A 13,605-nucleotide genomic window follows, 5' to 3' on the forward strand; every position below is an offset into this window, starting at 1 on the left:
AATTAGAAAATGCCCACATGGGGGCAGCATCAGTTAGTACAAGGAGAAGAAAATGTCTGTATTCCTGCCACCAGCCTACCATCTACTCTGTTTGGTTCCTGCCATTCATCCCATTGTTTGCTCTACCTAAACCCTCTACCATCATCTTCCTAATAGTTCCTTTGCCTGTCTGGGAAGTCCTAGCTGTGAAGTGTTTTGTCATGTGATTTCCACTTTTCCAGAAGGTCTATATTTGTTTGTTTGTTTGTTTTACACAAATAGCCATTCTAGGATTTGTCTTATTTGACATACAGACTTCAATATGAATTAAGCTGCAGCAAGGAAAAGAGCAGATGATTCCCAGAACAAAGAACCTTGGCAAGGACTCCTTTTTTTGACCTGAAATTGAATAGTATTTAGAAAACCAATTTTCATATGATATTAATAATTTACAGAGAAATATAGAAAAATTGATTAAACTGAGTGAATTAGCTTAGCTTCAAAAAAGTAAAAACATTATCTTTGAAAATGAACATTAATTGTTTTTGATGTTTTTAACAGGACTTACTGGTTCTTGAAGAACAAGAGGTAAGTGTAACCTCATTTGTGGGGCCTTCTAATTGCTGTAGATACATTTGTTCAACATATGGGTCGCCCTTCCATGGTGCTGACAAGTACAGCTCTTGCTTTTTGGAGTGATCATTTATTTTAGCAGAAATTGCTGATTGCATACCCAGAAGCATGTATCTCTAAAACTTCTCATTAAGGGTTTCTAAGGGCAGTTTTAGCTTTTGCTTGTGGCTAGGCACTAGAAAACTTTGGGGGAAAACCTAGTAATTTTTCCATTTACATCTTATACACCTGGTATGATTAGTTGACATGAGTGAATTTGTCTATGTGAATACTATATATATTTATTCAAGTATTTTTACCCTCTAGCTTCATAACTTTGAGAAGGAAATATGATTTTTCCCTTCATTTGTTTTTCTTTTATGAGGGAATGATTTGATTGAAACACCAGCTATAATGAAGTAGAAAGTGTGGTCAGAGCTAGCAAAGACCAAAGTTTGAATCTAAGCTCTGCTACTTAACTGTGTGTCAATGGATAAATCAGTTCCATTGTCTGGGACTCCATTTTGTGATGCCTAATATGAAAGAGATTGGACTAGATTATTTCTAATCTTCCTCCTAAATCTGTAAGCTGTGAAATCTTGTATATTGAAAGTAAAAATGGAAGCAACCAGGTGTTGCAACGAATGGAGTACTGGACCTGAAGTCAGAGAGACCTGAGTTCAAATTGTCTCATATACTCCCTAGCTGTGTGACCTTGGGCATGTCACTTAACCTTAAAAAATAAAAAATAAAAGAAAGTAAAAATGCTTATCATTAAGAACCTTCAGAGGCTCCCAGGATTACTGCTATCTCTATAGTACTTGGTTTTTATTTAATCACATAATCCCACATTGTTTGAATAGTAAAATATCTTTCAGAGAATATATTGAGTAAAGTGTGAGAATTATGCTAATGAAAGCATTTTTATATACTCATACTTTTCATTTACTTCCTTTATATAATCATAGATGTGTTCCAAATTTTTTTAAGTTGCTTTCAAGATATAAACAGAAAAATAATGAGTCACAGCAATAAATTGTTTAAACAATTATAAGAAGGAACAGGGGACTTCAAAAAAAAAAAGGAAAGGATCAAAGAGAAAGTTATGACTTTAAACCAAGCAATGTGCTCCAACTTCCAGAATGTTCCAGAAATCATCAGTAATAAAACTATGGAAAGGAAGAGAAAGAAAAAAATGGCATGTAGTACAACTCCCAAAATGCATCTCACTTCACTCTCCCCATGTTCCTTCCTGGGAGTGAAGCCTATTTCAACTTAATTTAGTAGAACAAACATTTATTAAGGACCTATTCCAAAGATACAGGCTCTGCCTTCAAGGAACTTATAGTCTGGTTGGGGAATGGGTAAGTTTTTAAATAACTGATAAAATGAGAATAAGGAAAGTACAAAGGTCCAGGCAAAGTATTAGGAGACATTTGAGGAGTGAGAGGACAGTTTGACTTAGGAAAGGAGCTGTCATTGTCACCAGAGCTTCATTTTTACTTGTGAAGTGAGATGACTCTAACTTTCACAGTACAGTTTGTATCTGTGCCATGCTAATTAAGAGGCAGAGTAATATGGCAAAAAAAAGGTCCTGTGATTAGAATTAATAGAATAGAGGGTTTAGGTAGAGCAAACAATGGGACGAATGGCAGGAACCAAATAGAATTAATTGAATTCCAGATCTGACACTTATCTGTGTAACCCTCAATAAGTTTCCTAATCTTAATTTCTCTATCTGTAAAATGAAGATACTAATATTTACTCTACAGATCTGTAAGGTTGTTTTCAAGAAATGTTTTATAAATTTTAAAGCTTTAAAGAAATATTATTTTCCCCAAAAATTAAAAATTAGAACTAAAAAGTTTGATACAAGTGAGTCTCCTTACAAATATATATAATATATATATGTGTGTGTGTGTGTGTGTAGATATGTGTGTATATATATATGTACATATACATATATGTTCCATATTTTATAATTTCTACATCAGTGAACATATGTAAATTGAGTCACTAAAGTAGATCCTGAAGAAGCTAATGCAGGATTCTAAAGAATTCAGTCATTTTATCAGTGCCTCCACTGGATTGGATTGGATTGGAGATCATCCTTGTGTTTGTCCTTGTATTATATGTTTGGCTATTGAATTGACTCTTCTGTCACCTGAGACAGCAGTGTGGTACACATGAAAGAGCACTGGACTAAGGTCAGATGACAGGAGTGCAAGAATTTACAGCTGAAAAGCAACTTATGCCAAGCCCTTCACAGAGAAGTTAGTTGACTGCCCAAGGTGACCCAGATAGTGAGTAGCAGAGTATGTATTTGAATGCTGTTTCTCTACCTATTCTATTTTTGTTACACCACAAGTCTGACATCTCTTGCTCTCCTGGACTCCAGTTAAATCATTTCTAAGATGAGGGTGTTAAAATAGATGATCTTTCACTCAGTTCACTTCCAAATAGCAGTCTATAAATCTGTCATTACTAAATCACTCTATATTTATCGCTAGTCTAAGGCTCTTTTGTCTGAGGATCTGGGTGCCCCTAAAAGCATTACAGGTAAACTTCTACTCTCCACATCCTCCAAATCCCTTTGTTGTGGTATAATTGTGTTAATAAATACATTGAGAGGTCCTGCTGTCTAGGAATTATATTTCTGTCTGAAATAGTGCTGATAAGAGCATTTCTTTAACAAATGTTGATTAAACTCTTCGGAAGACACTGCTACTGTGAAAGGACTAGCGGCCTTTGTTCTGGGAGCTTGTGATCTTCACTGAGAGAGCTGCATGGTAGAGTGGGGAGAGCACTGGACTTTGGATTCAAGTTAAAGCTTTAACACTTAGATAACTTTGTAACTGCTGTGAATCAGCTCTGTATCTTTGGGCAAGTCATTTAGCTGCTTTGGGCCTCAGTGTTCTTATCTGTAAATTGAGAGGCTTAGACTGGATGATCTCTCAGGTCCTATCCAATTCTAAGTCTATGATATCCTATGTGTATAATAACAATGGCTAATGTAACACTGTGAAGCTATCACAAAGGAAAATATTTCTTCAAAAGGGATAATCATAAATATACAAACTCACTCCCCACCAACACATGGGAGGCTTAATTCTCTTCCTCTTTTGCATGACCTCAGTCACTGGGGAGGGGAAGGGGATCAGATTCACAGTTTAGCTTGGTTCCCATAGATCACAATCCCAGGACCAAGTCCCAGCACCAAGACCCCCTCTCCAGTGGTGGGATTCAGCCAGTTCGCACCAGTTTGGTAGAACCCATACCTAATTTTAAGCTGAGTTCAGGAACCAGTTGTTAGTGGAGGCAGAACCTGCGCCCTCCAAGTCAGCAGCGGGGGCGATGCCTCTGCTTCCTTCCATGGAGAACCAATTATTAATTCATTTGGATCCCACCACTGCCCCCCTCCTTCTTGAGTCCCAGGTACCCTGGCTTCTCAGGGCTTCCATGCTCAAATGGCTAGCTGCAGCACCACCTGCAGACAATCCAGGCTCAAAGGTCACCATGGTTTAAACTCCTGGTCCTAGGAAAAATCACCTCCAGCATCTGAAACTGAGGACAAGCAACACAGAACAGAAACAGGAGAAGGGCAAGGCCCTTCTCACTGGTTCAGTTCATAGCATCCACACTAGGCTCAGCAGCTAGGAGGACAGCCAAAAAGATAGCAGAGAGAGCAAACAGCTCAGCTACACTAACTTTAAAGACCATTCACAGTGAAACTAGATATGCTTAAAGCTGAGTTACACCAACATGTATATAGCTTTATGTGCCAGGCACTGTGCTAAGTACTTTACAACTACCTCATTTCATCCTCCCAACAACCCCAGGAGGTAGACGCTATTATTATCCCTACTCAAAGATGAGGAAACTGAGGTAAACAGAGATTAAGTGACTTGCACAGAATCACACAACTATAAGTGTCTGAAGCTGAATTGGAACTCAGGTTGTCCTGACCTTAGGCCCAATACTACTCCACCTGGCAGTATGGAAGGTATAATGTGTAAAAGAGAGTAGGATAAGGTTGAAAGAGAGTTGTTGGTATATTGGAGTCATAGTGTGGAGGGCCTTAAATATCACTATATATGGAGGGTGTTTTAAAATTAAATTAGTTTAACTTGTGGCAAGTTAGCGAAGCAGTGGCAAGCCAGTGAAGGTTTTTTTTAGTGTATATTGGGTAGAGGATGAAAGAAATACAGGATCAGGAACAAGGTGTCATTGTGCAATGGAAAGAGCAAGAAGACCTAACTTCAGATCCTTGTTCTGCCACGTACTACCTAATATAACTTATGGTAAGTTATTTGGGCCTCAGTTTCCTCATCTATAAAATAAAGGGGGTGGCCTGATGACTTCAAAGTTCCCTCATAGCTATTTTTTTCCTGGTTTCTTTGGCAGGGCAATCGGGATTAAGTGCCTTGCCCAAGGTCACACAGCTGGTACATGTGTCAAGTGTCTGAGGCCAGATTTGAACTCAGGTCCTCCTGACTCCAGGGCCAGTGCTGTACTCACTGCACCACCTAGCTGCCCCCCTCATAGCTATTAACCTGTGATTCTTTGTATGTTAGAAATAATACTGTACCATCAGTGTACAGGATACATTGGAAAGGAGAGAGCCTGCAGTCTGGGAAGTCAGTTAAGTGGTCCTTTTAATAGTCTAAGTGAGAGGTATTAGGACCTGAACTGGTGTGGTGGCAGTGGTAGTAGAAAGGAAGGGCCAAGTGAAAGAGGTATTTAAAAGCTAATGCCTCACCATCAATGCAGTTTGAGCGTCAGGGTTGATAGAGAGGATCAGGAGGTCGTTGGCTGCTGCCAGTACCTCTAAGAAAGTGTGCCATTTGATGTAAGGAAAATATTTCCTAGCAATCTACAAGATCCAAAAACAGAATGGATTGCCTCAGAAAGTACAGGTTTTGCCTTCACTAACTATCATCAACAAACAACGATTTAAAGATATTTTCCTTACAATCCATTACGGAAATAGGAGCTACACGTATGTAACACACAGTCGCAAATTCCTCAAGCTCTGAATATCAGATATATTAGGGACTAGAGAGATAGCCTAGGAGTTACTGGACTCAACAAGAAAGGTGAAGAAAGACTCTGGCTGCCATAATTCAAAAATTGTGCAAGAAAATTTCCCAAAAATACAGACATCAAAGAAGAGATTTCAAATTGATGGGATCCACAGTATGCTAACAGGGGTTCAACTCGTCCAAATATATTGCCTTTAAATTCTAAGACTACAGTGACAAGGTAATAGGAGATGATTTTAGAGGGATCCAAAAAAAATCTAATACATATATACCAAATTGAACAGGGTTTTTCAGTCAAGATAAAGACTAACAAAATAAATTGTGATGTAATATAAAAAAATCAAGGAAAATAGGACTTAACCCCCAAATCCCAGAAAAAAATGAGCATAATTTAAGACATCACAGAAGTTTCAGCAATTTATAGACAAGCAACCCAGCCTTGGAGTGATTTTTGATGTGCAAGTACACTAATAATGTCACCAAGGTAAAAGCATCCTTTACAACTACGAATGACTAATGACTCCCTGTAAACTCTGTAGAGGAATAATTAAATAAAAGTAGTGTTGTTTTAGTCAACTTCTTTCTCAGTATAATCACTTGATGGCAGTGGGGGTGGGGCTGTGAATGGGAGTGAGGAGGAGACATCAAAACACCAGAGATAGTGGTTTAACATCTATATCAGTGTTGTCACAATGAGGTGCATCAATGGTGTCTATTTCAGCATAAGTTCCGCAGTAGGAAAGCAAGCCAGTCATATGTTGTTTTTATTAACTAAATGGAACAAGTGGGTTTGAGGAGGAAAATTTTTAAAACAAAAATAAAAGACAAATAGTAAAAGGATTGATGAGAAAAAATAACTTTGTTATGGGTATCTCAAAGGAAGAAAAAAAAAAGGAAAAAATAGAAGTGTGGAAAGGGAGAGGTAGATAATCCCAGAGTGATACTCCTGTGTCAAATAAGGAAGAAGGTCCAGAAGTTAAATTTTTGAAAATCTTATAGAAGTAATATTATAAAAATATAAGAACTGTTTATTATGTGTGTATGCTTTAAAATTGGAATAGTATTCATACTCATGAAATTAGATGGATTATTGTCCTTGTTTAGATAGATAATAGGACATAATATGATATAGGAAGAAAAACCAAATTTAATGGTTGTAATATTGAATGTAGATAGATTGAATTCCATAGTAATAAGAACTAGTATCTGAATAGATTAAAAACACAACTCCAACTGTATTTTGTCTACATGGAATACACTTAACACTAACACATACAAATTTAAAATTAGAGGAAGAACTAAAGTATACAGTGCTTCAGCTCACGCCAAAGAATGAAGAGTTGGAATCATGACTGGAATCAGACAAAACTGAATTCAAATTAGAAAGCATTAAGAGGAATAAACGAGAACTACGTCATATTTTCATGTATTGATAAAGAAAGAATTTCAATATCATCTCATAACGAACAGCAAAGCAACTGATTTTTTTAAAGTTACATGAATTACCAAAAAAAACCCCAAGATTAGAAAAAGACAGATAGTTGGAGATTTAAGTACCCCACTAACAGACTAATGTTTCTACCAAAAAGACCTAAATAATGCTGAAAAGAAATGGATTTGGTAAGAATTTGGAAATAGCTAAACAATAGAAGTAGGGAAATATACTTTTTATTCAGATATATACCTGGAACATGCACAAAGAAAAGATCATGTTCTAAGTACACAGAAATGATAAATTTAGAAAGATACAACTTTAAACACCACATTTAGAGGCCACAATGTAGTTAAAATAGTAATTAGACCTCACTCTTCTGCTCTGCCTCCGTATACCAAAATCTTCCTCATTCTAAGGCTATGGGAAACCATATGGATACTGTTGGGTGATCATGGCAGGGTCTGGAAGGAAGGTTTAATGACCAAAGAAATCTATGTTCAGAAGAACCTCAAGGTTAGCCATTTCTGTAGGAGACTTTCCAGAGTCACAGACTGAGATATCATCACCAGAGCAGTGCCATTCTGATATCTGGGTTACAAGAGTGGGCTATATGGGAAGGATACTTGAAAAGGCACTCTGGTAGACATAGCAGATTACAAGGCAAAGGACTTTTGAATCAAATACAGTCAGAAATCTATCAGAACTTTGAAGAAGGGAAGGAGCAATGCATGAAGGCTCATCTTAACTGCCAGCTAAACCTTTTGAGACCTTGCTGGCCCAGAATGGGAAGCAAGGCCTTCATCATGGGGAACCAGATCTCTTACTGATGACAACCTGCTGGACCTACTGGTGATTCACCAGCTCCTGGCCTCCAGCACTTGGATGCCTGCCACTTATTCTCTGCCTAGAAGAGCCAGCTTTTTTCCCCAACCTCAAATCCTTCCTGGCCTCTCCCCAGCATATTTCTCTCCTCATCAATGATGAAACCAGGGCCTGGCCTGGTTTCTCTCAGAAAGTAAAGATTTTCTAAAATACAGTAGTGATCAACAGGAAATAGGATCAAAATAGCTAGACCTAAATGAATATCGATTATCAAAGAACAAATTATTAAAAACAATAACAATTATGCTTAAGATAATATCACATTTTGTGGGATGCAACTAAAGAATTCTTAGAGACAAATGTATATATCTGAATGACAAGGGAGAAAAAGATCATGAATTATTGATCCAGAGTTGGAAGGAGCCCCAAACTCAACATGTCCAAAATAGAACTTAGCTTCCCCCGAAAACCTATATCTCTTCCAAACTTCCCTATTTCTGTCAAAGTCTTCACCATTCTTCCAGTCATATCCTCCATGTCATACTAGCCTCCTCACTCTCCCTAACCCCAGTCAGCTGCCAAATTATTTGGTTTCTACATCCTTTGCTTTCAATCCCTTCTCTTTACTCATACAAGCCACCCCGTTAGTTCAGGCCCCCATTTCTGCTCACCTGGAATATTATTGCAACAACTTCCTAATTGCTCTGTCTCTCTTACCGCTCCAGTCTATCATCCACACAGCTGCCAAGATGATTTTCTTTAACTGCGTATCCGACCATGTCTTTAGCCTATTCACTAAATGCCAGTGACTTCCTGTTGATTCTAGAATAAAAATAAACTTTAACTTTTGAAGTCCTTCATAACCTGGACCCAACTTATCTTTCCAACCTCATTCATTACCTCCATTCCCACACTCTGAGATCCTGCCAAACTCCCTCTCACTTCTGTGTACCATTGCTCTTGCCATCCCCCAAGCCTGAAATGCACTTGTCTCCTCACCTGTACCTCAGAGAATCCTTTTCTTTCAAGATCCCATACAACCTCCACCTTCTATATGAAGCCTTTTCTGATCTGGACGACTTCTCCATTTAACTTCCTCATATTTAACTACCTTGTATTTATTTGCATTTGTTCTCCTTATGCTTATATATTTACATGTGAACATATTGGCTCTCTCATTAGAACATAAACTCCTTAAGAATAGGAATTATTTCATTCTTTGTATTTGTCTCTCAGGTTCTAACAGAGTGCCTGGCACATAATAGACACTTAATGTTTACTGATCAATTGACCTTAGAGGTCATCCAATTTAAATGATTGAATTGAATTTGTAGTTTAAAAATTAGAAACTGAGCAGTATTTGGGATATAATAGGCACATTATAAATGTTTGTTGATTGATTGATGGGACTGCAGGATCAGACTAATTCACAAGTTATTTCTCCCAAACATTCAGAGTAAATAATCCCTATACCGTATATAGAACATTTTCAAATATAAAGCTTGTGTTCTATTTGGTACTTTCTAAGTGGCAAGTATGGTCTTGATGTCCAAACTACCTTTGATTAGAGCAGAGAAAGAAATCTATAGACTAACTCAGATGCATAGATATTAATACTGATATAAAAATATAAATAAAACACTGGGAAATAATATACAGTGATATATCAAAAATACTGTTCATCATGATCAAGTAGGATGTATACCAAATATGCAAATATGATTCACTATTAGAGAAATAAGCATAATGAATCATATCAATAATAAAAAATCATATAATTTTACATGAAACTGGGAAGAATAGCTAATACATTGGATGACAGGATCCAAAAAGGTCTCGAAAGATTGGGCTAGACCTAATAGGAAGAAATAAAATACTGATAAATTCACAGTCTCAAAGTTTAGTTCCTGGTTAATACTGTCCTATACCTTGTCCAGTATACTCAGCTTCTGCTACATAACCCTAAAACTGTTCGTTTAGGGCCGCGTAAAACTATTTACTAAATCATCTGGCTTTTGGTGGTCTATAATACAGGAGGAAGCTGGGTGGAGACCTGCAATCTCTGTACCTAAGCCAAGAAGGATTAACCATGAGGGAGAAGGGAGAGGGAAGGCCCTGAAGGACTCCTAGAGCCTCTAGAACTAGAGGGACCCTAGATTTTATTGTGGACTTCAGCATGATACACTACTGATTGTAGTGTACTTGCGAAGCAAGAGGGCATGCTTGATTTCCTATGCCACCAACACATACATAGCACATGTCACATATTCTGTTATTCAACCCATCTTTTGACTGTATGAACCATTTTGACTGGAGAGAGTATGGCATGGTCTCTTTTTGCAGTAACTGCTATAAATATTAATATATGTATTTGTCTATCAATAGCATGTTATCTATTTGAAGACCATCTAGGTCTTAGAAAAATTCTTGCAGTTATGCCACCAGGAAAATCTTTACAGAAGGGGAAATTGGTGTGGCTTACCACAAAAACCTCAAGATTGTATCTTAAATCTATACCTTTAATACTCCCTCCAACTTCTGGCTCTCACTGAGACCTAGCTGCCTTCTGATGGTATGGCACCTCTAGCCATCCTTTCTAGCAATGACCTTACTTTCACTCACAACCTCCATCTCACTGGTCATAGTGGGGGTGTCAGAATACTCCTGGCTTCCCACTGCCACTTCTAGACTCTCCCTCTGCCATCACTCAGTGACCTCTCTTCCCTTGAGGTTCATTCAATCTAAATTTATCACCCAATGATAAAACAGCCTGGTAGCTGCTATCTACCTACCCACAGGACACTCTCCGTCTTTTGTCAGTGAGTTCAGTGCTAGGCTCATGGGCTTTTCCTCCACCTCAACTGCTGCCTTATACTATAGGATTTCAGCATATATATTGATATTCCTTCAATACCCTAACTTCCCAGCTCCTCACTCTAATAACTAGGAGGGGCATAGATTTTGACTTGACTTTCAGCCATGACTCACTGGCCAATACCCAAGTCATTCTTGCTCCAGATCTACTTGTCATCCACCAATAGTCTCCATTCCTTGGGCCTGACTTTCCTCTTGTGAACAAGACAACAAATACTTAGGATCCTAAGATCCAGATCTAGGAGGGACTTTAGAGGTCATCTGGTCTAACCTATGCATGAACAGAAATCCCCTCTACAGTTTCCGTAAGTGGTCATCCAGCCTCTCCTTAAAGACCTCCAGCAAATGCACCATTTGGCAAAGCAGCACATTCTGTTTGGAAACATCTTGTCAGAAAGTTTTAAAATGTAAATTAGATAACCTGCCTCTCTGAAATTCCCCTTGGACCTACTATCCTTCTGGATGCATGCCACCAGGTCACAAAGGAACTGGGAAACATCATTCAGGCAACATGGTACAGTAGAAAGAGTACTGGCTGATGGGATACTACTGTGCTATAAGAAATGACGAGCTGATTGATTTTGGAAAAACATGGAAAGACTCACATGAAATAAAAGTTAAATTGACAGAACCAAGAGAACATTATATGCAGTAAAAGCAATATCATTTGAAAAATAATTGTGCAAGATCAAATTATTCTGAATATTATAAATACTCAAATCAACCACAATAGACCTATGAAGGAATATGCTTCCCACCTCCAGAGAAAGAACTGATAAATAGAAGTATGCATAGTGTGGTTTCACATATATTAATAAATCTGTGTCATATGGTGACCTCCTCTAGGATAGGTTGGGGAGAGGGAGAAGGAGACAGTTAAGAAGTTAAAATATAACAAAAAATAAATTAATTTTTTAAAAAGGGCATTGGCACTAGAGTCAGAGGACTTGGGTTCAGATCCATCCTCTGATGTATCTTGGATGTGTTGCTTGGATTAGATGGCCTCTGATGTCCCTTCAAGCTGTATATTGATAATCCTGTGATCCTACTCAAAGGGTCTGCCCTATAATATCTGCAATTTCTATAGCTCTTCAAGGTTTATAAAGCACTTTTCTCAAAACAACCTGGTAATGTAGGCAGTGCAGGGATCATCATCCCCATTTTCCAGATTAGGACTATGAAGCCAAGCAAGATTAATTGAATTGCTCAGTGTCACACGGCTAGTATTGGAGCAATGACCCCAGGTCTTATGACTCCAAATCTAATGTTCTTACCACTACACAATGTGTGCTTATATTGTTGTCCTATTGAATTAGTATTCTATTTCTATACAAAGTACAACATTTTGTAATCATTTGTGCTCTTAGGGCAAAAGTAATAAACACTTCAGTTCCTATCTTTGTTCTAAAATGTTGTCTTTGTATTTTTAAGGGCTGTGTAAATTTCAAGTTTGGGATTCTTTATGCCAAAGATGGGCAACTCACTGATGATGAAATGTTCAGTAATGGTGAGTCCAGCCATAACTTTTACTTTCCAGGAGTTAAAATCAGTCATCTGTTCTGGTTACACAATTTTAGCAACCTCCATCTCTTCAGTTTTAAGGATTTTTGCAGAGAGGCAGCTATCAATAATAATATTTGTAAAGTTCATGATCCCAAGTCTCTAACCCAAAGCTCGCCACTACTTTGTGCAGGAGTAGAAGAATCTGCTACTCTATAACATGTGTAGCAGTGGTACAGATTTGCTTCATGACTTCAGAAGGTCAGGGGAATGGGGAAATGAGCTCATAATAATAGACTTGCCCTTGCATTCAAATAATTTGCATGACAAAAACATTTATCCAAAGGAAATTAGTGGAGCTCTGCTGCTTCTGCAAAATCAGTATGTATAGTAGTATATTGATCTATGATCTCCTTAAAGTAGGCACCCCCTCTACTGATACAGATAGACTGCCATCTAGCCACAAACTCATCCTGGGCAATTCTTGTCCATAACTTTCCCTAAATCCCCCCATAGAGGATCTGCCTAACATGCCAGAGACCTTTCTCTAGTTCTTTTAATATTTCATGATGCTTAGACTCTCTAGCTGTTATTATAGCATTCTCAAAAACTGACCAACCTGCCTTCTTTCTTGTCACAGATAGGAACCAAGAACATTGTGGGCTCTGGAATTCCTGCTCCATGACTGACCCACTTCCCTTCATTTTAGATATCTTCCCCTCATGCACCTCCCATTCCCTACTGATGGAGACTTGGCTTCCCCTAAGTGACACTGCCTCCTTGTCTGTCCTCTCCAGGCCAAGCTCTACCTTTTCTCATACCCCACTTCATACCACTTCCATAAAGGGAGTCAGGCTGCTTCTTGTGCCCACTGCCACTTCCACCCTCTTTCAGCTTCCCTTCCTGTGCTCCATGGTCTAGCAGACCACGGAGTTAGCAAACCATGGTCTCGTAGCCAAACCCAGGCCTTGCCTGTTTGTGTGGCTGTTGAGCTAAGAATAGTTTTTACATTTTAAAATAAGATTTTATTTATGTCTTAAGCAAAAAAAAAAAAACCACAATTTTAACTGGAGAGGCGATGCAAAAACAGACAGCACACCATCTTGCCCTTTGTCTATAGTTGGCCAATCCTTGGTCTAAATAAACTGGCAGCCTTGCAGTGCTTCACACAGCACTCCATGTTGCATCTCCATGCCTTTTTACTGGCTATGCTCATGGCTGGAATGCTCTCATTCCTTTCATCCCCCCATAGTATCCCTTACAACCTTCAAGACTCAGCTCAAGTACCACCTTATACCTAAAGCCTTTCCTGATTCCCCCAACTGCCAAGTCTTCCTTCCC

The 13,605-nt window shown here is 38.4% G+C and overlaps 1 protein-coding gene across 1 annotated transcript in view; it reads left to right on the forward strand.

The window, feature by feature from the left end:
- Positions 1-13,605, forward strand: part of GARNL3 (GTPase activating Rap/RanGAP domain like 3) — a 187,607-nt gene that overhangs the window by 71,996 nt on the left and 102,006 nt on the right. Inside the window, exons 7-8 of the mRNA XM_036750526.1 lie at positions 541-567; positions 12,196-12,271. Coding sequence (XP_036606421.1) covers positions 541-567; positions 12,196-12,271 — 103 coding nt within the window. The remainder of the gene's footprint in view (positions 1-540; positions 568-12,195; positions 12,272-13,605) is intronic.

The sequence above is a fragment of the Trichosurus vulpecula genome, chromosome 3 (genome assembly GCF_011100635.1).
Source record: "Trichosurus vulpecula isolate mTriVul1 chromosome 3, mTriVul1.pri, whole genome shotgun sequence".
NCBI classification, from domain to species: domain Eukaryota; kingdom Metazoa; phylum Chordata; class Mammalia; order Diprotodontia; family Phalangeridae; genus Trichosurus; species Trichosurus vulpecula.